Raw genomic sequence first — 22,538 nt, 5'->3', positions numbered from 1 at the left:
TGGTAGGTAGGGTAGCTGGAGGCCTGGGCCGGCTCCCCTTCTCTGGCACCACTCCAGAGTGCCTCAGCGTGGCTTGCACACACAGCTGGCCCAGTGTGCAAGTTCCGAGCCGGCATTGTCTGCGGAGCCATGGCTGGCTGTTCAGCAGCGGCAGCAGCATCCACAGCCTAGCCAGAGCCCTGGCTCTCAGCCACGCTGCGCCTGATTCGTGCCCCATAGAGTTTTCTGGAACTTCAGCCTGGGCCTTCCTCCCCTCCCCCTTCCTCCTTTTTCTTTCCTTTTCTGTGGCTTTTATCAAAGGCAAACAACAGGATCCCTGAGATAGGACCGCTCCCCACCTGGTCTGCTGGCGCTGCAGGGCAGGGCAGGGCCGGGCAGGAGTGATGAGCCGATTAGATTAGTGGGTGCTGGTGGTAACAGGTGGTCACCCATGTGCCAGCCCCGGAGCCCACCATTCAGGATGAGTGTTCGTGGTCCCGGACTTGGAGCCTGAGTCCCCGCCATTCACACACAGGGCCTGGCCCCTTTGGGGGTGGGGTGACTGGCCGAGGAGGGGCCCACTCACGGGCACTCCGTGCACCGGTCTCCCCGGACTGAGCTGTCAGCCAGCTGCTGCGGCCAGGTCCGGAGGCTGAGGTCCGAGGACCAAAGTGGGCACCAGGCAGCCAGGGCAGAGCCTGAACTCCCCACCGGGAGGGAGCTCGGAGTCTGGCCTTGGCAGAAGGGCCTCGCCGTGGCCTGGCCACCGTGCTCCAGCTCTCCAGGCCTCCTTCACGCCCAGGCACAGAAGAGGCCTGGCAGGGTTGGAGCGGGACTTCACCGCAGAGGGAGCCCACCCTCCCACCCCGGGGCCAGGAGGAGGCGACCGCCTGAACCCGCATGGCACCACACATGCAGCCAGTGGAGAGTTAGTGCCCGCTTCTGCAGCTGGGTAAACTGAGGCTCCGCGGGCACCCAGACATCAGGACAGAGGCAGGGCCTGTAGGTTCCAGACCTGAGTTTTGTGGCCAGAGCTACCACCATCTCCCAGTAAGGCCCCAGCTGGTGAACAGAGCCCAGATGGGCAGTGCCCGGCCCTGCCTGTCCCTGGGGGATATCACCCAGGCCACAAGACCTGGTGGTGTCCAGAGCCCGGAACCCTGCAGTTCATCAACCCCAGCACATGTGTTCTTGAGAGGATGCATGTGGGTTCGTCCGAAGCAGTCTAGGACTATGGTTCCTGCAGGAGCTCCGCCTCGGTCGCATGGGGAAACTGAGACCAGAACCAGAGCGTCAGCACGGCCCCTCACACCTCGCCTGGCAAAGATGTGCGGAGGTGCTGGCCGCGGCGCTGTCCACCCGTCACCTCGTACCCTCTCCGCGTGAGCCCTGGGAGGCACTGGCCGCCGTAGGCAGCCTCCTCGCACCTCTCCTGTCCCCCCCCCATTTTGTGTCCTGCTGGGCACGTGACCGCTGGGTACCAGCTCCACCTTAACACCTGCTTGCCCTGTTTGGGCCACACGGGTTGGAGCAGGAGTGGGGCTCATTTCTCTGAGCAGGGAATGGTCAGCATTGCACGGCTGCCGTGGCCACAGGCACTGGGACTGGAGTACACCGGGCACAAACCACTGTGCTCTCCTCCCGGCCCAGGCCTCACCAGGCCCCAAATCCACCCTCAGGAGGCATCTTCCAAGAGGGCCGTCCTGGACCAAGGAGGCGGGTTGTCACGGTAACCACAGTGTCAGCCCTGCCCCTCAGGTCTCTGCCACCCCCCTCAACATTACATTTATCGAGGGCCAGCCCTCCCTCTGGCGGTGTGTGATACCCAAAGGATGGGCGGCACTTGGGAAACACCAACCATGCCCTTATCTGGACGTCGGGTCCACAGCCTGATCTCTGGTTAGGGTGGGGGCTGTTTGCCTGCAGGTAGGCGGGGTGCAGTCTCTGCCTGCCTCCCACAAGTCTGAGAGAGCCGGCGCTCAGAGCTGCCCATGGACGGGGACTGCCCCTGCCCCTGCTTTCAGGGTGGCCAGACCCTGTCCCGTGAGAAATGCTCCCAGTGCTGAAAGATGGGGGAAAGTGGCTTGGCCATTTAGTTCCCTATCTTCTGGGGTCGGGGTACACCTCAGGAGCCGTGTCTGTAGGGAATGTCCCTGTTCCTAGAAGAGGAGCAGGTGCCAAACCTACATGGCTCAGGGCTCCCGCTCGGGTCCATGCCGCACTGCCTGCAGCTCCTCCACCTCCCTGAGATGGCGCCTGCCCACCCTGGTAGCCAGCTGCCTGCCAAGCTCTGTAGGGCAGGGCAGGAGGGAAGCTGGCAGGACTGTGGCCAGCCGTGTCCTGAGTGGGCTGGCCTGGTCCCGTGGCCATGACCACTGCACAGCCTACCTTTTTTCTCCTAGCCCTGGCTCTTCCCCCACCGGGGCTGATAAAGGGCCGCAGGGCCTCCTCGGCCTCTAGACCTGGTCCACTGCCACCTTATCTGCCCTGGTGAAGACAAAGGCCCGGTTAAAATGTCTCCGCAGGGCCTCCTGGCGTATTTACACGTTATCTCTGCCATTAGGCGGACAGTTATCTGATCATCGCGCCCATTAAGGCCGCAGCCTGCTCGGTGGGGCTCCAGGAAATAGGGCCGCCGCGGCGTTCCAGCCAGGGGACCAGGCCAGGCCACGTGAGGCCTTGTGGGCCGCGGTGAGGCCTGGCAGTGAGGCCGAGTGGCACACCTTTGCCGGGCAGAGGGTGTGCGGCCACGGAGGCACCTCCCCGAGGGAGTGGCCGCCACTGACCCTGCTGTCCAATGAGGAGGTTGCAACTCCAGGAAGGCAGATGCTAGCCACGCAAGTGAGGTCCTGCAGCCAGCACCACACCAGCAAACCGGCAAACACTGGATGGGCTTAGGGACCCTGAAAATCCAGGCTGGTCTCATCTCAAGACCCGCGTTTATCCACACCTTCAGAGACCTCATTCCACACAGGTCACATTCACGGGGCTCAGGCAGACCACAAGGTCACCGGCGTGGGATGCAGGTAGATCGCACAGGTCACAGTGTGTCATATGACTACACACCACCCTGCAGACAGTGCCCAGGGCCTCCTCAAAGCCCGTCGCGAGGCTGCCCGCCCACACCAACCCCTCATGCGGGCTTTCCAGTCCAGGGACCCCGGGACCCCCTGCCATCACCCGCTCCAGACCACCCTCTCCCTCTGCCCCTCTCCCGCGGCTCCTGACGTCCGTGGGCCTCCTCAGTCACCTGGCTGAGCCCTCACCCAGCCCTGTCTCTCCACAGAGGACCTGGAGCTGGAGCTGCGGGACGGGCGGAGGTGCGTGCGGGCCCGCCTCAGCCTGGCTGAGGGCCTGTCCTGGGGCCCATTCCAGGGGACCATCCAGACCAGAGCCGCATCCCCCGGGCAGACAGAAGAGGTAAGAGGGCCAGCCCCGGCTGGCACACCAGACCCTTGCCCTCTGTGGCGTCTGCCCTTTGGCCCCTCAGGCCAGGAGCATTGGCTGCTTTGTGCCAAGGCAGCCAGGAGATGGGGACCCCGGGGCCTGGAGGGCGGGCAGGCCCCTGGAGTGTGGGACAGGTCCTTCAGGCTGCTGGAAGGGACCGACCGTGGCCTCCAGTGGGGGTGGGTGGAGGGGTGAGGCAGGTGCTGTGCAGCTCTTGCCCTCACCTTGGGGTGGAGGGAGGCTGAGCAGGGCGTTGGCATCAGCGTTCGCATCCCGGGCACTGTGGGCTGCCGGGGGGGGGGGGAGGGCCGTGCCTGCCCTGCCCTGCTGAGACCTTTGGGGCCGGGACAGGTGCTGTGGGTGCCATGGCCAGCGTGGCTCCTCTCCCTGCAACATGGCGCCCCTGCCTGGGCAGGGCCCTCCCGTGGCTGCCCGGGACGGGCTCTGCTGTGGGGCCCACGCTGGCTTTATGTCAGACGCCCCTCTGTTTAGGGCAGTGGCTTCCTCTTGCCAGGTTCCTCGTCGACTTGGAAAAGAGCACCAGTGCGTAGAGGGCAGCGAGCCTGGACCAGGGCGGCGGGGGGGAGGGGCAGCGGGGCGGGGGGACGCGTGGTGGCAGGACTGGAGAGGCCTGGTCCAGGCAGGCAAGGGCAGCGTTGCTTACCCGTGGCGTCAGTCCAGCAGCGCCCTGGAGCTGCACCCACCGCCAGACGTGGCTTGACACTGGGCGTACTGGCTGGCTGGTGCCATGTGCTACCGAGTCTCGGTCCTGAGGGTGTAGAGCAGCCTTCGGGGCGCCCCGGGGCAAGGATGGGGCTGCCTGAGGCGGGCCCCTCCACACCTGCTTGGAAGCTGCCCGCAGGTGGGTGTCCCCAGCCCCGGGCCCCTGTGCCTGCCCCGCCAGCCTGGGTGGTGGTGCCCGTCTGATGTGGGAAAGCCTCCGGAGCTGGCATGCGCAGCGCCGTGGAGGCCAGCAGGCCATAGGTGAGACGGAGGAGGCTGGCCCAGGCCCCGCGTGCCCACCGCCATGCCGAGGCTCCGGGTAGCACTGGGCCCGCACCACTTCCCACCCCACGCTCAGGCAGGCCTCGGCTTACTCTGAGCCTGGATTTCTCCACGTTTGGGACCTCGCTGGACTAAGGAGCCAGCGGCTGCCTTTGGATACAAGCCTGCAGACCCTCCCGCCTCCCTGCAGGGGAGAGAGACGGGCCAGCACCCTGCCTGCCGGGTGGCTGGGCACAGTAACTGAGATAAACCCTCAGTGCTGTCTGGCCCTGGGCATGCCCAGTGGGCACTGTGCCCAGCGGCCCTAAGGAGGAAGACCCTTGGCCTGGGCCCAGACAGGGACATCAGAAGGGCAGCAGAAGGCCGCCATGTGGGATGGACGCCAGGTCTGCAGGGCGTGCATGAGCGGGTGTCACGGAGGCAGGCAGGCCGCCGGTGGCTTCTGTGGGGTTTTCTGGTTAGAAGGCGGACTCTGGGGGCAGCAGGAGCTGTGTGGCCCCCAGCTCTGGCTTCTCAGCGCACTGTCCCCTGACCCTGTGTGGTGATGGGCACAGGCAGGCATGGCGGAGAGCCTATCCCTGCTTCTCTTCCCTGCCCTCCGCCCCATGCGGCACGCGCCTCACCCGGCCTCCCTGCCCTGCAGGAGGAAAGCACTGTCCCCCGTCCCCGGCTCTAGCTGGGCGTCAGTGGCTCACGCCTGTCATCCTACCTACTCAGGAGGCTGAGATCTGAGGATCGCGGTTCAAAAGCAGCCTGGGAAGAGAAGCCTCAGACTCCCAACTAACAACAAAATAGTTGGAAATAGAGCTGTGGCTCAAAGGGTTGGAGCGCCAGGCTCTGTGAAAAAGCCAAGCAGAGGTGGAGACCGTCGTTGACCTACCCGAGTCTCATCGGGTCAATGAGTTGGGGGGACATGGAGCCCGTGGTGCCTTCCTACAGGGCTGAGGGCCGTCCACCCCCAGGGGACCCTCTCCTGCCCTCCCCCCCACCCATTCCCCTGCTCAGGGGCACAGGTCAGGGGTCAGCCAAGGGAGGTGGCACAGGATAGAAGCACTGCCCGTCCCCACCCCGCATCAGGCCTAAGAGGGGGCCAGGAAAGCAGAGTCGGAGGAGCCTAAGGTCTCCCACCCCACAGAGAAGCTGTCGCTTCCTGCCCGCCTCCCTTCTATCTTACCAGAATTCAGCCTTGATTAACCCTTATCTTCCCAGCAAGCCGCTATCTCTGCCTTGGCGCCGAGCGTCCAGACACACTGTGCAGATGATTGATTTCTGAAAGATAGGCACGTCTTTCCGATACTTCGTTTATTGTCTAAATATTTTTGCTAACATTCAGCGGCCCTTATCGAGCTGGACTGATGGGCCCCATCTCCCCTTACTGCGTGAGGAAGACATCGCCTTGTGTGACCAGGCCTTCCTCCTCCCCTTCAGAGACGTGGGAGTGCAGTGAGCGGGGATGTGGAGTGGAGGACCTTCCTGCTCACGGGGGGACTTGAGCACAGCGGGTGTGAAGTGGAAGACCCTTCGTGGTCTCACCCCGTCTCGGGGCCTGGGCTGGGAACTGTGAGGTTAGGATGGGGGGGTGCCTCAGGCAGGACCTCGGGCTGGGCACTGTGAGGTTAGGATGGGGTGTTGCCCCAGGCAGGACCTCGGGCTGAGCATCCAGGATGGGCACACAGGAAGGAAGCCAGGTGACCTGGCCCTGAGGGACCACTGGGCATTCTTGATCTGGTGCTGCTTTGCTGAGCTTTCTACCACTGCAGAACCAGGAGTTGCAGAAGAGGCTCCTTTGGGGCCAGGCCCAACCAGCTGCAAAGTTAGACACAGAAGAAACAGTGCTAAGGGTGGATGAATGATGAATAGATGGGTGGATGAGCGGATGGAAGGACAAACGTGAGCACACACATTGCCTGAGTGGATAGAGCAATGTGGGTGGATGATGGGTAGTGGATGGATGGATGGATGGACAGAAGACTGCATAGAAGAAAGCTGGAAGGATGAGTGGGTTGGCAATAGATGAGTGCATGGACAGACAAACAGTTGGATGGTAGTTGGGGTGGATGGATGATAGATGGGTGGACACAGATGCATGGATGGGTAGGGATACAAGTAGGTGGATGGCTGAACGCATGGATGCAGCAATGTGGGTGGATGGATGGATGGATAATTAAGTACACGGGTGGTGGACAGATTGATGGGTAGGTGGTGCATGGATAGACGGGTGATGGATGAGTTGGTGGATGGATGGGGGTAAGTGGGTGAATGGTAGTGAATAGTGGGATGGGTTGCATAGGTGGATGGGTGGATAAGCGTGTGGGTGGATACACGGGTGGATACGTGAGTGGGTACATGGCTGGATGATGGCCAAGAGAACCGATGCATGAATGCTCTGGGCGGTGTGTGGGCGGATGGTGCTCAGTAGAGGGCACATGGAATCTTGGGTGGGTGGGTGGGTGGATGATGGACTGAAGTAGGAGAGTGGACATGTGGATTCCTAGGTGGGTTTGTGAGTTATCTACACTCCCAATCTTGTCAGATGGGTACATGGTGAATGGATGGGTAGGTGAACAGGTGGTGATGAACAATCAAACAACTCCTTTGCTCCAGCCTCGCTCTGCTGTCCAGTGTCCTACACAGTTCACTTGCTTTAGCCACGAGCCCACTCCAAGGTCTGTGGGGCCGGGCGGGGCCCTGGCTGCCTCGCAGGCCAGAGACCTGGCAGGAAAGGCCCCTGCTGCGTACTGAATGGGACCACGGGAGCCCAACTTATGCACGGGTTCCAGGGGTGGATGTGGAGTGGCCATCCCAAAATGGCCAAGACTCCCACCTGGGCATAACCCGGGCCGTCTGGGGGGGGGGGCAGGCCAGGGACAAACAGAAGTCCCTAGCCATGTGAGGAGACCCAAAGGCTGGCACAGGTACTGCCACGAGAAGGCGCTCAGAGGCCAGCGCTGGCCAGTGCCCAGGCTCCCGTTAGTTTCACCCTAGTCTCTTGGCCATAGATAAAAATTCAGAAGGGACAAAGGTACCCAGGAAAGGCTTCCTCCTCCAGACCCCCAGGCGGCCGCCCTGCCCATGTTCCAGTAACTTCTGGGGCGCCCAGCCCGGCTCTGCCCGCGGCTCATGGACTTGCTGTGGTTCTGGTCCACGTCCCTCATTCTCACCTTCATCACACCTGCACCGCATCGCTGATCATCTCACTGCTCTTACCAGCCTAGTGCTAGCCTGCTCGTCCTCTGCAGCCTTGGTGTCCCAGACACCGGGCCTGGCTTTCGGCACACAGCCAGAGCCTCACCATGCCTCCTGGAGAGCAAGTTCCTGAATGTGCCCATAATTTTTTCTAGTCCATCCACTTCCCTGCAAATGACATGACACTCTTTCCAATGGGTAAGACTCCATTCTCTATTTGTACCACATTTTATTCATCCACTCATTTGTTGTAGGGCATCTGGGCTGGTTCCGTAACTTGGCTGTTGTGAATAGTGCAGCAGTGAACATGGGTGTGCACGTGGCTTTATGGCATCCTGACTGTGATGTTCTGGGTAGATGCCCAAGAGCAGTATGGCTGGGGTGCAGGGAAGTTCTGTTGTCTGGGGAACCTCCAAACTGTCTTCTAGAGTGGTTGTACTAGTTTACATTCCCACCAATAGTGCACTAGGGTTCGTTCCTCTTTCCCACATCCCCCCCAGCATTTGTTGTTCAAATCCTGCATACTGGCCCTATACTAGATAAAATGGAACCTCTGTATTGTTTTGATTTGCATTTCCCTTTTGGCCAGGGTTGTTGGGCTTGTCCTCACCTGTCTATCTGCCATTCTTACTTCTTTTCTTCCTTTCTTTTTGTTGTTGGTCGTGGGGCTTGAACTCTGGGCCTGAGCACTGTCCCTCAGCTGCTCTTCAGCTCAAGGCGAGCGCTCTACCGCTTGAGCCACAGCGCCACTTCCGGTTTTCGAGTGGCTTATTGGAGATAAGAGTCTCACGGACTTTTCTGCCTGGGCTGGCTTTGAATCGTGATCCTCAGATCTCAGTCTCCTGAGTAGCTAGGATTACAGGCGTGAGCCACCAGCACCCGGCTCTGTTCTTACCTCTGATGAAAAGTCTCTCTCAAGCTCCTCGGCCCATTTATTGATTGGTTTAGTTTTGTTGGAGAAGGGCGTCCATCTTTTAGCTCCTTGTATATTTTGGATATTAGGACTTTGTTGAATGGATTGTTGGCTGTCGTTTTAGCTTACTATGTCTGTTGTTGTGCAAAAAAACATTTTAGCCTGATGCAATCCGATTGGTTGACTCTCCCTCCAATTTGCTGAGCCTCCTGGAACTCTTCTCAGAAAGTTCTGCCTACATCAATTCTGACGTTTCTCCTACTCCTTACCATAGTGGTCTCAGGGTTTACGGTCCGAGGTTGAGGTCTCCATGCATTTTGAGTTGACATTTGTGCAAGGTGACAGGCAGGGAGCCAATTCATCTTCTGTTCATCAACACCATTTGTGCAAGGTGGCAGGCGGGGATCCAATTCATCTTCTGTTCACCAGCACCATTTGTTGAGGAGGCTGTCTTTTCCCAGCATGTATTTTCAACTCCCCTGTGAAACACCAGTTGACTCTAAGTATGCTGGTTTATTCTAGGCAAAGACCCTTCCTGAGTGCAGCCGTGTGGGGCGGGGGGGGGGGGGTGCTCTAGGTGACATCCCACAGAGCTGGCAGCTCAGGGGTCCGGGGGGAGCCGCCCCCCCCCAGGGCGGGCAGTCAAGCCCAGTCTTTGAAGCAGCAAATAAGGGGGGAAGCTACAAGGCTTGACAGGCCAGCCCACTGCTGGCCTGTGGGGTCCTGGGCACCCTGCTTCTCTGTGCCCGGTTCCCTCCTGCAGTGGTAGGGTTTGAAAAGGGCCTCAAGCCCCGGGATCCCTCGTCCCACCCTCGAGAGACTGCGGGGGCCAGCCCTCTTCAGCCTCTACCCACCCCCTCCCGCCCCTGAGCCAGCACGGACACCGCCACCAGGCCTGTCCAAAACTGGACCCTGACAAAGGGCAGGTGAGACTGGACTGGCAAAGGGACAGCCAGCAGGGACAGTGCAGCACACCCCTCGGGAAGCCAGAGCCATTTTTGTTGTTGTTGTGGGGCTTGAACTCTGGGCCTGGGCGCTATACCTCAGCTCTTCAGTGCAAGGTGTGCACTCTACCACTTGAGCCACAGCGCCACTTCCAGTTTTCTGGTGGTTCATTGGAGAGTCTCATAGACTTTCCTGCCTGGGCTAGATTTGAACCGTGATCCTCAGATCTCAGCCTCCTGAGTAGCTAGGATGACAGGCGTGAGCTGCCAGTGCCCAGCTCCATCAGAGAATTTAAGGAAGCTGCTGTACTGCAGAGCTGGCCAGGGATCCAGGAGGGATCAGGAGGCTCAGAAACTGTCACTAATCGTGGGCACACCTGTCCAGGTCACGTAGGGCCCAGGCTGGGCCACAACCCAGAACCGAACGGGACAGGGGGTGAAGCATCAGCCCTTCCCAGCCTGCCCCTGCCCCACACACACACAGGGCTGGGCAGGGCAGGAAGGAGAAGGGGCTGTGTACCAGGGCTGCTCAGAAACAGGGGACAAGATGGGAACCAGGCTGTGCCATGAGCCCCGGCCCTCCCAGAGACCACGTCCCTGAGGCTGTTGCTGCCAAAGTAGGTGAGAGGATGGGCCAGGGGGACCGGAGGGCCCGAGAGGGCAGGACAGGCTGGCGCGGCCTGGCCTCAGGTTCGGGGTGGGCCGTGCATTCCCCCTCCAGCAGGTGGCAGGCCGCTCAGAGCCCTGGAGGGCTGAGTCAGGACCGTGGGAGGCCGGGCTGGCTTCTCACCCTGCCCCCTCCCGGGCTCCCTGCGTGGAGACCACAGCAGGAATGTGGAGTGGCAGTGCCCGCGCCCAGACCTCCGCAGAAAGGCCGGGTTGTGCAGCGTCAGCAGAGCCGCGCGCGCGTGTTTTTATCATGCCGAGAACATGCTGCTCCCCAGAGCGATAAGCGGTAGACCGGCCGCGAGGCTGTCAGTCTCAGTTTGAGGGTTTAGAAATATTGGGACGAATAATTAGATTTCATATCGTTACCGCAGCACCATCAGAGGATCAGGCAGATTAATTTTCTCACCCTCCTCCGCTCATTAATATTCATTAGAGACGAGGAAGGCAATGCAGGGAGGGCGAGGCCCGGCCGCCTCTCCGATGGCCACCCGCCCAGGCCGGGCACGGCGCGGGTGGGAGTGACAGCCCTCCTCCCCGCTCCTGTCTGCCCCCAGCCTGGCTGCCGCTTTTACCCCTATTAACAGTGGGGTACAAGGCAGCTCCTTTGGCGGGATTCACACTCTAAGCCAACACAGCAACTGCTGGGGTCCGGGGCCAGGAGGCCACTCACTGCCCACTGCGTCCTGGAGCCAGAGAGAGCCAAGGCAGTGGGCAGAGCTGACGTCTTACCAGGCCCACGCCATCACACGCGCCTCCTGCACATCCCCGCTCCGTGTCCTGGGAGGAAAGCCACAGACGGGTGGAGATGACCCGCCCGGGGCTCCCCTGGGATGGGCCGGGGCCTCATGCGGGACTGTGGAGGGGGCTGCAGATGGGTTAAGGTAATGCCGGCTGGGGCAGGGTCCCACCCTCACCAGCCACGTGGCAGCAAGGTGGTCAGGCTGCCCGACCTCTCCACGTGCTGCTGCCGGGCGTGACCAGCCCGCAGGCCCTGGCAGCGCCCTGCGCGTGCTGCGTGGATGGGGGCTCAGTGGAGAGGCCCGACGGGAGTGGCACTGGCGGCTAGGCCAGGCCCGGCTGGGAGGTGCCCAGTGCCCGTCCTCTAGGGATGCCCACAGCCACCTGCCTGCCTCTTGCCCTAGCCACACTGTCCTCTCTCCAAGGAGCCTGGAGGGATGGGTGGTAGCCGTGGGTTTGGGTTCGAGGTTGGAATGCGCTGTTGGGCTTTTCAGTGGCCTTACGGGACAGATGGGAACGTTGGCGGGGCCTGACCTGTGACGTGCAGGAAGGGACCAGAGCCCCGGGGCTGTCGCCACCTGACTCGGAGAGCAAAGCCGAGCCACCACAGTCTGAGCCTCGCCCTCTCTGTGTAGTCGGGACCCCTGCCGCCCAGTCCTCTTCCAGCACCAGGCCATTTGTGTTTTCTCTGCTGCTGGGCTGGACTGGGGGGGGGGGATCAGGAACTGAGTGGCCTCCAGGCCCCGAGGGCCTAGCCCAGTGCTTCTTCTCTTCCATACTCAAACCGTGCTGCCTGCAAAGTGTCCTGGTCCAAAGCTCAGCCTCTGGCCCTGCTGACCCTGCCCTTGGCTGCTTGCTGTGGTGTGGGAGGAGGCCATGGAGCATGGGGCTGTGTGGGCACTGGGGATGACTGTCACCTAGAGGAGGGACAGTGCGTGGCCAGCACAGGCAGGGCAGCGAGCGAGGACAAAGGCAGCCTGTCCCCCTGGGCCTGGGGAGGGGGAGACGCCACAGCCCAGAGGGACACCAAGTCCCTCTCCAGGGATGAGCTGTCCTCTGGGCCCATGTCCTTAGCGCAGAGAGCTCATCTGGAGGCATGCAGGGACTCATGGCCAGCAGCCCACTCACGCAGGGTGGCATGCTGAAGAGAACATAGATCTGGCTCCAGTTCAGGCTGTGACCTTGAGCATACTTCTTGACCTCTCTGGGCCTTGGTTTCCAAGAGAACCCAGACGCCCAGCTGTGGAAGGTGCACCCCGGAGTACCTCGAGTCCCAGCAGCGCTGGACAGGACACGGGGGCCAGGGCTCTCTCAGCCACTGAGACGCCTGATTGTGCACAGCACACCAGGCCTGTCACAGCAGTCTCTCAGCCCACGGGGGCCCTCAGAGGCTCTTCCTGTGCTAGCTGACCCCACCCTGTCCCTGCTCTCCCCAGGGCCCAGCCCTGCCCCTGAAGCTCACAGATGAGGGCCACTGGCTAAGGACACTGCCCCAGGCCCTGACTGAGGCCGAAGCCAACTCAGAGATCTACAGGAAGGGTGAGTATCTCGAGCCTCCGTCCCGGCCTTCCGGAAGGCGGAGGGTCACTTGGCTTAAAGGGAAACATCTGGTGGGCACCCCCATCGCCCCTCCCTCCGCCTGCCCTGGGCAGCTCAGCACACCCATTCTGAAGGGGTCTGGGCCTACCAGGCAGTGCCCTGGCCTCCTAGGGCCACAGTGGTCCTTGCTTCTCTCCCCCTCCCCCCGCCCCAAGCGGTGAGTTCTTGGAGGACTTCCTGGGGTCCACTTCAGGGTAGCAACAGCAACTAGAAGCCCAGGCTGGGTGCACAGGTGGGGCCTGGCCCATGTCCACTGGACCAGGGCCCTGCTGGCTGCACTAACCTCAGAACCTGCCCCCCCCATGTCCATCCACTTGGAACCTGGACGTTTGGAGGGCTGAGAGGCTGCAGTCAAAAGTGTCCATTATCCCTGGCTCCTTGAACCTTGGAGGGGTGCATCTCCAGGGGCATTTCCTAGAACATTCTAAGCGGGCTGTCTTCGGCTTTGAGGGCATCAGGTCGGCCTGCTAGCCTAGTCACCTGAGTTTGTTTGCCAAGGCTGCCCCCTGCAGGCCGTCGCGGGAACCATCTTACTAACCAATTTCCCAGAGTGGGAAGAATCCTTTCAGCACCCCACCACCTCCGGCCACTCTGACGGAGCTCAAGGGGCTACTCAGGGCCGTGTCTGGTCTCCACCTGTCTCATGTGCCACCCCTCTCCTGGAAATGGGACAACCAGATCAAGCACCTTCAACACATACATATACACGCAGGGGGGCGGGCACCCTGCTCGGGAGACCCCATCCCACCGAGGTAGAACAGGCCGGCCAGTGAGCTTGGGCACGGCCACTTCCTGCTGTGGGCCTCTACCCTGGGCCTGAGCGGGGACCCCAGGGTTACATGGGGACAAAGAGCAGTGCGCCCCAGCAGCGCTGGACCACCACTACAGACAACTGCCTCCCCCAGACGGCGCCCTCTGGTGCCGAGTCACCAAGCCCGTGCCTGCCGGAGGACGCCTGCACGTGGCCCTTATGGCCGAGCCCCTGGGCACCCCCAGCCAACCTGCGAAGGAGCCAGCAGAGCCAGAGCGCCCGGCCCCAGGGCACGCCGACATCCAGCTGCTACCTCAGCAGGCCGGCATGGCCTCCATCCTGGCAACAGCAGTCATCAACAGTGAGTTTCGTGGTCCCCACCAGGGCGGGGGGCCGGGGGGGGGGACGGGACAGGCCTGTGGGCAGCGCCACCCAGTGGCAGTGGCGGTACGTGCCCAGCATACTCAGGGTCCCGGTTCCGTTCCTGTATCTGTCATGCATGCAGGCATCACAGAGTCCCGAGGAGGAACAGCTCCCAGCTGATGCAGGGAACGGACACGCAGGGCCTCCGGCGTGCAGAGAGCTGGTGGCGGGGAAGGTGTGGGGGCATTAGGCTGCAGGTGGAGCCACAGGAAAGGTGGGGTATGTACGCTGAGAAGTGGCAGCTGAGCCAGGCAAAGGCCCTACGGGTCCTCAGAGCCCATCTCTGAAGCTCACAGGGTGGCTGTGAGACCCCCGCCTCCCCCCAGTTATTTGTTCAGTGTCACAGTGAGCCAGGCAGCATGGAGGGTCCCCAAGGTGGAACTGTGGCCTGACCTGTAGGGACAGCCACTCCAGAGCACACGAGACTTGGGTATTACCAAACAGCCACACTAGAGAGAACAACCGCTCCAAGAGCCCCATCCTACCAGCCACCCTGAGTAGCTGGAGAGCATGTAGGACAAACCCTGAAGGGCTTCCTCACCTTGCCCTGCCTGAGAGGCGCTCCCCAGAGGCAAGAGCACCCACATACAGGGCCCAAAGCAGGGAGGGTGGCTGGAAGGTACCCAGACAGGAAGCACAGGGTTCCTCCGGTTTTGTGTCCTGAAGTCAGGGAACCAGGAGCTGAACAGCCTCCCTGAGGCAGCCCCTCAGAGCCCCCGAGCCCAGGAGCTCAACAGGGACAGCCAGTTAGTGAGGCGCCTCCGCCCCGAATGGATGAGTGCACCCGGCCAGTGAGTGACCGGCATGCGGCCACCTGGGCAGTCAGAACGCTCCTCTGCAGAGCCTGGGCACACTGCCGGTCACTCGCCTGGGCTCCTGCCTGTGCCGCAGCTCCCTGGCGTACACGGGTTCCCAGATGACATCCACTCCCAAACACAGTGCACATGCGTTTCCAAGGCCCTGGCTCACCCGGCCCGGTCACACTTGCATGTCCACACTCCTCCTCAGGGGCCCAGGCGTCTTCTTCCTGCGCCCACTGTCGGCAGTGGGGGGAATCCCGTTCCTCACGAGTCCTCTGCATCTTGCACAAGTCACCAAAAGGCTGAAGGGGAGAGCTGCGGGGCGGAACCAGCCCCAAGGACAGTGGACGTGGGACCCACAGGGGCCAGACCTGAGGCTGCAGGGGCTACGTGCCCCTCTGGGCTGCAGAAGCACGGCTCACACCGACTCTCCCCACAGAAGACATCTTCCCGTGCAAGGACTGCGGGATCTGGTACCGCAGCGAGCGGAACCTGCAGGCCCACCTGCTCTACTACTGTGCCAGCCGCCAGCGCGCCGCGTCCCCGGCTGCCGCAGCCTCGGAGGAGAAGCCCAAGGAGACCTACCCCAACGAGCGCATCTGTCCCTTCCCCCAGTGCCGCAAGAGCTGCCCCAGCGCTAGCTCCCTGGAGATCCACATGCGCAGCCACAGTGGTGAGTCCCGGGCGCCAGGGCACCACCCGCCCTGCCGTCGGCACGTAGTACGAGCCTCCTCGCCGGTGCTGTGTGCCTCGCTGTGTGCTGCGGTGCCACAGACCCGACAGGCGCCCGGGAGAGTGCACCCTGCCGGGATGCACCTGTGTGGGCTCCGGAACAGTCCTCATGCCCGGCAGGTGGACTCCCAGAGCAGGTGGTCCACGTCGACTCAGGGCTGAGACAAGGGGCTCCCTACCAGTAATAGAGGCCAGGGATCCCGGGGCCTCCCGGGCCGGAGCTAGCGCTAGCGCCTCCTCCACCCGTGTTCCAGGAGAGCGTCCCTTCGTGTGCCTCATCTGCCTGTCGGCCTTCACCACCAAGGCCAACTGTGAGCGCCACCTCAAGGTGCACACGGACACGCTGAGCGGTAGGTGGGCGCCGGGGCGGGCGGAGCGCGTGGGACCGGGCGGAGGCCCCGGGCCCTGACCAGCACGCACGGCCCGCAGGTGTCTGTCACAACTGTGGCTTCATCTCCACCACAAGGGACATCCTCTACAGCCACCTGGTGACCAGCCACATGGTGTGCCAGCCAGGCTCCAAGGGAGAGATCTACTCACCAGGAGCAAAACTCCCTGCAGGTGAGCGGCGAGCACTGCCGGCCCGGGTCCCCCTGCAGAGGACAGGGCCGTCCACTGGGGGGGAGGGGTCAGGCTCAACCTTAGCCCCGGACCCCCGGCCCGCGGCAGCCCGCCCGGGCTGAGGTACGGCCCTGTGGTCTCCCTGCAGACGGCCTGGCCGGTTTCCAGCAGCCCTCGGCCCTGCAGGGACCCCTGGTCTCGGCGACCACCCCATCACCAGGACCGGACCGAAAGGCCCCGGCCGCGGCCACCAACGGGGAGGCCCCGGCGGCGCCCCAGAACGGGGGCGGCAGCGAGCCCCCGGCGGCCCCCCGCAGCGTCAAGGTGGAAGCGGCGGAGGAGCCCGAGGCGAGCCCCGGGGAGGCCGGGCCGCGGGCGCCCCGCAGGACTCCGTCGCCGGCCAGCCCGCCCGCGGTCCGGGTGAAGGCCGAGCTGCCCAGCCCCACGCCCGGCTCCAGCCCGGGGCCCGGCGAGCTGCGCCCGGCCGGCGCCCTGCTGGTGCCGCCGCTGGTGTGCGCGCCCGAGGCGGGCGCGGCGGCGGCGGCGGCGGGGCCCGCGGCGCCGCAGGCCTCGGAGATCCTGGCGAAGATGTCGGAGCTGGTGCACAGCCGGCTGCAGCAGGGCCCGGCCGGGGCGGCGGCGGGCGCCACCTGCTTCGAGTGCGAGATCACCTTCCACCACGCCAGCAACTTCTACGTGCACAAGCGCCTGTACTGCTCGGGCCGCCGCGCGCCGGGCCCCGACCCGCCGCCGCGCGACGCCGCCGCCGCGCCCGCCGCCGCGCCCGCCGCCGCCGGCGAGGGCGGCCGGAGCCCCGGCGGCTCGGGGGACGACGCGGAGGACGACCCCAGCCGCACGCTGTGCGAGGCCTGCAACATCCGCTTCAGCCGCCACGAGACCTACACGGTGCACAAGCGCTACTACTGCGCCTCGCGCCACGACCCGCCGCCGCGCCGGCCGCCCGCGCCCGCCGCCCCCGGGGCCGCCGCGCCCGCCGCCGCCGCCGCCGCGCCCCCCGCGCCCCCCGCGCCCCCCGCGCGCACGCGCCGCCGCCGCAAGCTGTACGAGCTGCCCGCCGCCGGCGCCCCGCCCCCCGCCGCCGGCCACGCCCCGCCCGGCGCGGGCCACGCCCCCGCCGCCGCCGGCCACGCCCCCGCGCCCGAGCCGCCGGGCTCGCCGCGGCCCCCGAGCGGAAGCGGAAGCGCGGGCTCCGCCGCCGCGCTCTCGCCCGACCCCGCCCCCGACGGCCCCATCGACCTGAGCAAGCGGCCCCGGCGGCGGCCGCCCGAGCCGCCCGCCGCGCTGCCGGGCCTGGCCGACTACCACGAGTGCACCGCGTGCCGCGTGAGCTTCCACAGCCTCGAGGCCTACCTGGCGCACAAGCAGTTCTCGTGCCCGGCCGCGCCGCTGCGCGCCGCCGCGCCCTGCCCCTACTGCCCGCCCAACGGGCGCGCGCGCGCCGACCTGGTGGAGCACCTGCGCCTGGCGCACGGCCTGCGCGGGGCCCGGCCCGCCGCCGCCGCCGCCGCCGCCCCGGGCGCCGAGCCCGCGGCCGAGCGCGCCCCGCGGGACAGCCCCGACGGCCGCGCGCCGCGCTCCCCGTCCCCCGACCCCGCGGACCCCGGCGCGCGCGCGCCCGGCGGCGGCCATCACCGCTACTGCCGCCTGTGCAACATCCGGTTCAGCAGCCTGTCCACCTTCATCGCGCACAAGAAGTACTACTGCTCCTCGCACGCCGCCGAGCACGTCAAGTGAGCGGGGTCCCGCGGGCGGGCGGCCCGCCCCGCGCCGCGCCGCCTCCGGCCCGCGTTCCACTCGCGGCCGCGCCGGCACACGAACAGCTCCCCAGTCGTGTAAACCCAGCCCGAGTGTCACTGTACATGCGTTAAACATGCGTTCCTAGCCGGGTGTGGTGTGCATGCCTGCGATCCCAGCCGCTCGCGACACGCCAGGAGGAGATCGAGCTTAAAGCCAGACCAGGCCACGGGGAGGAGGGAGACAAGAGGGAGAGCGGCGGGGGCCACGAGGGAGGCGCGCAGTGGGCAACCGGTGTCCAGACACAGCCCGAGGCTGGCTCCAGGGCAGGGTCAGCGGCCGTCCCCTGTCAGGCCCCCTCCCATGCAGGGAGCCGGGGGCTTCCTGGGGAGCAGTCCCTGCTCTGCACACTCGCCTGGGCCTGCCTCAGTGCACGTCTGTAACGAGCGGGAGAAACTCATAACCTCGCCCCTCTGCGCTGAGCTCACAGGGGCGAGCCTGCGGCCCTGCAGCACAGGAGGGCCGTTGTGGCTGGGTAGGGGCTGCCCAGAGCTTCCTCGGCCCAGAACCAGATGCTGGGTCCCACAGCCTTCCAACCACGCAGACCAGGCTGAGCACTAGCTGCCTCCCGATACCTCCACCTTCCGTGCTGGCCTCCTGCAGCCCGCCTGGCCAGCCCCGCCTCTGCCTGGACCAGGCTGTGACACCAGCGGTTCCAGAAGCCTTACCCCACACACCCCCACGTCCCAGCCTCACATTCCCCTGTGCCAACCCGGGCCGGCTCAGGCCTTTGCCCTCGGGAGCATGTGCCCAGCTTTGGGATGCCCGGCTGCCCTGCACCTCCCCAGGGTGGAGCACAGCATCGCCTGGATTTGTCCTCCATCCAGCCCTCTCTCTCCTCGGCCCCACACTTCCCCTTTACCCCCTCCATGGTCCCCCTCCCTGCACAGACTTTCCCACGGCCCTCCTACCTCCCTGCTCACCAAACCCAGCCTCATCCTGGGCTTGGGACATGGTCTCAGGATCTTCCCTGCCTGCCTCCATGGCCTCTGAGCCCCCAGTTCTGCCTCAGGCACAATGGCCAGTCCTCCGCGTGGTCTCGCCTCGCTCCTGGCCAGCCACCAGCCCGGACCCTCACTACCATATCAGTGGTAGTTCCCAGCACCAACGGTGCCTTTCCCACCCCCAGCCTTCACGGCCCTCACCTGAGGCTGCAACTAGGACCTCTAAAGGGATTCCTCCCGGTCATGAGCACCTGGGGCCTCTCCCTAGCTTCTCCCCCAAATCGGCTCTGACCAGTGTCACTGCCAGGCCCACGTCTCCTACATGCTGTCCACAGAGCCAGTGCTCTGGCCAGGCATGCGCCTGGAAACCTGCACTTGCTGAGCCATCCCAGCCCTGTTCCCCCACACTGCCCTGGTCAGCCCTGAGGCTGCTCCACCTGCTTCCCCCTGCCCAGAGCCCCACAGGTAAGATGGGCCTCAGCCTCCACCCCGCCTCCTCCCTGAACCTGAAGCTCAAGCCACACATCTGCTGGCTAGGCTGGCAGAGCCCAGCGGGGTCAGAGCACCCTGTGCACACCCCACGCCGTGCCCACGAGGTGGGCCCAGGACTCACCCTCCCAAGCCCCTTCTCCCACCAGCCACAGTGTCCAACCTTTCTGCTGCCCTGTGGCTGGGGCATGGTCCCACGGGGCTGCCCACTGCCTCCCAGGCTGTGTATCCCAGGATGCCCCCATGGCTCGGGCTGTGCGCCCAGCTGCCATCCCTGAAGTGTGTGTGTGCACACCCCACACCTGCATGGGCACAAGCCCAGGCCCTGGACTGTTGGAAGCACACCTGGTAGGAACCCTGGACAGCAGGGGGCGGGGGCAGCTGGGGCAGCCACCACTCCAGGCTGGACCCTGCCTCCCCCCTTCTATGCACCAGGTCTCCCTGTGAGGGAGGAAGAAGGGCTGGAAAGGCGGGGTGGCCTCCCCTGCCTGGGCCCTTCACCCCTCAGATGCCTAGGTGAGCCCAGACCCCCGAGCCAGCTTGGGCACAAAACCCTGTGCAGGGGGGACCTCGGGGTGGGGGGCAGGCCCACACCGCACACTTCCATCTCAGCGCCGCTCCCCTGGGCCTGGAGAAGCCCACGCCAGGCCTCCCCACGCAGGTGCTGGGGAGCCGCACCGCGGCCGCCCGCTGGCCCGCGCAGCAGTGCTCACTGTTGGCACGTCTCCCTGCCAGGGAGGGCGGGCAGGCAGGGGAAGCTGCCCGCCGCGGGAACCGGCGGCCGCCCTTGGGGGCAGCACCCTGGCCCCATCCGCCGTCCTCCACGTGAGCACACGAGGCCCCGGCCTTCCACCGAACCTGGGTGCACGGCAGAGCAGCTGGGCCGCAAGTGCGTCCACGAACAAGGTACATCCTGGGAGACTGTTCTCAGAGAAGGCTTCCAAGCCCTAGGGTAGGAGCCCGAGAGGGAGGACGGGCGGGAGGCGGTCATCACTGTACCACAGGTGACGCCCCTGCCAGCCCTGGGCAGACAGGTGGCCCAGGAAGGGACACGGCACATACCACCCACTGGGGCAGAGCCAGCTTCTCCCCTGCGGGAGGGCCTGCAGCCAGTGTGTGCACTTGGTATTTCAGGGCGCTCTTTCTGTATCGCTTTAGTCCCTCTGGCCCAGGGGCTGCGGGTGTGGACAGGGAGGCCTGAGCACATTTGGGGCCATGCTGCTGCCACAGTAGCTCAACCCCTGGCTGGGCCGACAGTGCTCAGCTACGGCGTGCTGGCTGGCCCGCTCTGCCCGGGCACAGCTGACAGCTCCTGACACGCTGAGGGAGGCCATTTCTCCAATCCTGTTCGTTTGCCGCACTTCCTGCAGTAGCCACAGGTGTTAGCTCCTGTTTCCTTTGTGACGTGCCGTCTTTCACCCCAGCTTTCCCGTGTTTTAGGATTTGTGTGCGTTGTGTGGTTATATTAACAACCTCTCACAGTATGTACCTACCTTGGACAGCCAGTGCCGCTGGCTCCCACACTAATGAGTCTTGGCACGCTCGCTTCCATACCCCCCCCCCCAGTCAGGAGTCCAATCATAGGGGGTGTTTGTAAGTTGGATGTGTTTATTATTACTCTTGCTATTGGGCTGTCTATGAGGCTCACCTTTTGTGACCCGGCCTCCTGCTCTACACTGGCTGCCCTAGGATTTGCTGGCCAGTGTATAGCCGGCTCCCTAGGGTGTGCACCTGTCTCCCCCCCCCCCCCGCCCCCATCTGCACCTGTCTCTGTGGGGTCTGCGCTCATTAGACTGAAGACCTAGTCCAGTGAGTTCACCTCCATCCTTGCTTTTACTCCATCCACAAAGACTTTATTCTAAGCAAGGGTCCTGAGGATCCGGGAGAAGACCCAAAGGGGATACCAGTTCTTTCCTTCCTTCCTTTTTTGTGCTTCTTGGGTTGGAACTCGGGACCTCACATCTGCAAGACAAGTGGTCTGTCATTAGCCCCACAGCCTTAGCCCTTTTCTGTTTTAGATGCCATTGGATGAGCCCTGTGTATTTGCCCAGAGCGGCTCCCAGGTCAGATCTTGCCTGTGGCCCCGCAGAGCTGGGACCAAGCACAGCACCACCCCTGTATTTGCTGAGATGGACGTGGCTGACTTTTTGCCTGAACTCACCTCAGTCCTGCACCTCCAGAGTTCCGTCTGGGACGACTGGAGCCGACCCCTGCTTTGTGCAGTCTCGTACGGGGTGCAGGCTGTTTTGCTGGTCATTCCCGCTGCTTTCAGCTTGGGTCCTGGTAGAGCTGAAATGACTGAAATCACGCATGGGTCTGCGCACTGGCCAAGGCGGCCCTGTTGGACGGCAGGACGGGCAGCCGGTCCCAGCCACAGGGGAGCCAAGCCCTCCATCGGAGTTAAAGCTTTGTGTTTGCCGAGCCCCTGTTTCCCAACCTTGAGGAAATTAAAACAGAGAAGGATACACAGGAATAGAAAGAGCCACGGAGAAATAAGAGAGAAGCCAGGCACAGATGGGGAAGGGGAGATGGAGAGAGGGAGAGGCCAGAGGTGGGGGAAGGGCAGGGAGCAGAGCAGGCCAGGCTGCACCAGCACCGCTGATCCCTCGGCTCTATTTACAGCCCTGTCCTGGACTGAAAGGAGCCCTGCCCGCTGCTTCCTCCCCCACACCCAATCACTTGCGGTGGCATCTGCCAGCCCCCACCGGGCTGCCTCTCCAATGGGAAGACGGAGGGAGAGGGAGGGAGGGAGAGCCCCCCCCCCCCCCCCCAGCAAAGAGAACAAGGAAGGACAGGGGCAGGAGTTGAGCTCTCAGATCAAAGTCCAGATGGAAAGAATACTTGGGGCTGTCCCAGGAACCCGCCACTAAGTCACCAGGAAGAGAGGCCGAGATTTCTCCCCCGTGATGTGATCGTGACTGGCGCACAGCTCCAGACCATAGGGAGGATGGAGGCGGGGGTGTCCAGCCTGGGGGCTGGGCATCTCTGCCCTCACGCCCACCGCCCAGCGTCTCAGGATGCGCGCAGCTTTTCTGAGACACAGCTCAGCTGGTCCCGGGGCCTGGGTGCAGGGCAGCGGCCTGGGGTCCTCAGGGTTGTGCGTCCGTCGCCACATCCCGCTCTAGAATACTTTCACCCCAAAGAGACGCTGTAGCCATTGCCTCTCACCTACCCGCCCGCGCGGCGAGGCTGACCCACTGTGTCTCTGCGGCTGGCCTGGCCGGGACCCTCCTATGCGGTCACACAGCACAGTCCCGGGCCTAGTGGGCACCCGTGTGCTCCGCTCCTCCAGCCAGGGCTGCCTGGGCTGGGCCACTCCTCTGGTGGTATGCTGCTGCGCTCTCCTTCCTGGGTGGACGGTGTTTGGCGTTTTCCTGGGGCCCCTCTGGGGTGGACTTGCAGGTCCAATGGCAACCAGGCTCACCCTCTGAGGCGCTGCACTATGTGTAGGGGTGGCCGCAGCATGGGGGGGCCGGGGGGTGGCTATCTCGGTTGCTGAGCTGAGCCGTGGAGGGCCTCTTTGCAGAGTGGGACTGGCTGACC

General features: G+C 64.0%; 1 protein-coding gene and 1 long non-coding RNA gene across 2 annotated transcripts in view; one reads left to right on the top strand and one right to left on the bottom strand.

Annotated features, from left to right (window-relative positions):
- LOC138803748 (zinc finger protein ZFPM1-like) overlaps positions 1-17,649 on the top strand; it is a 55,479-nt gene extending 37,830 nt beyond the window's left edge. The window contains exons 4-10 of the mRNA XM_069987795.1: positions 3,266-3,399; positions 12,318-12,420; positions 13,386-13,592; positions 14,894-15,127; positions 15,441-15,536; positions 15,616-15,747; positions 15,896-17,649. Coding sequence (XP_069843896.1) covers positions 3,266-3,399; positions 12,318-12,420; positions 13,386-13,592; positions 14,894-15,127; positions 15,441-15,536; positions 15,616-15,747; positions 15,896-17,502 — 2,513 coding nt within the window. The 3' untranslated portion in view covers positions 17,503-17,649. The remainder of the gene's footprint in view (positions 1-3,265; positions 3,400-12,317; positions 12,421-13,385; positions 13,593-14,893; positions 15,128-15,440; positions 15,537-15,615; positions 15,748-15,895) is intronic.
- Positions 17,650-20,826: 3,177 nt separating this feature from the next.
- On the bottom strand, positions 20,827-21,619 carry LOC138803747 (uncharacterized). The gene is made up of 2 exons (XR_011365035.1): positions 21,157-21,619; positions 20,827-20,957 (listed from the first exon to the last, which is right to left on the bottom strand). It is a non-coding gene; the product is annotated as an uncharacterized lncRNA (long non-coding RNA).
- Between the last annotated feature and the right edge of the window lie 919 nt (positions 21,620-22,538).

This window comes from Dipodomys merriami, unplaced genomic scaffold (genome assembly GCF_024711535.1).
Source record: "Dipodomys merriami isolate MVZ:Mamm:240054 unplaced genomic scaffold, mDipMer1.0.p SCAF_348, whole genome shotgun sequence".
NCBI classification, from domain to species: Eukaryota; Metazoa; Chordata; class Mammalia; order Rodentia; family Heteromyidae; genus Dipodomys; species Dipodomys merriami.
The sequence above is the reverse complement of the archived record's forward strand: the minus strand, read 5'-3'. Positions and strand labels throughout refer to the sequence as shown.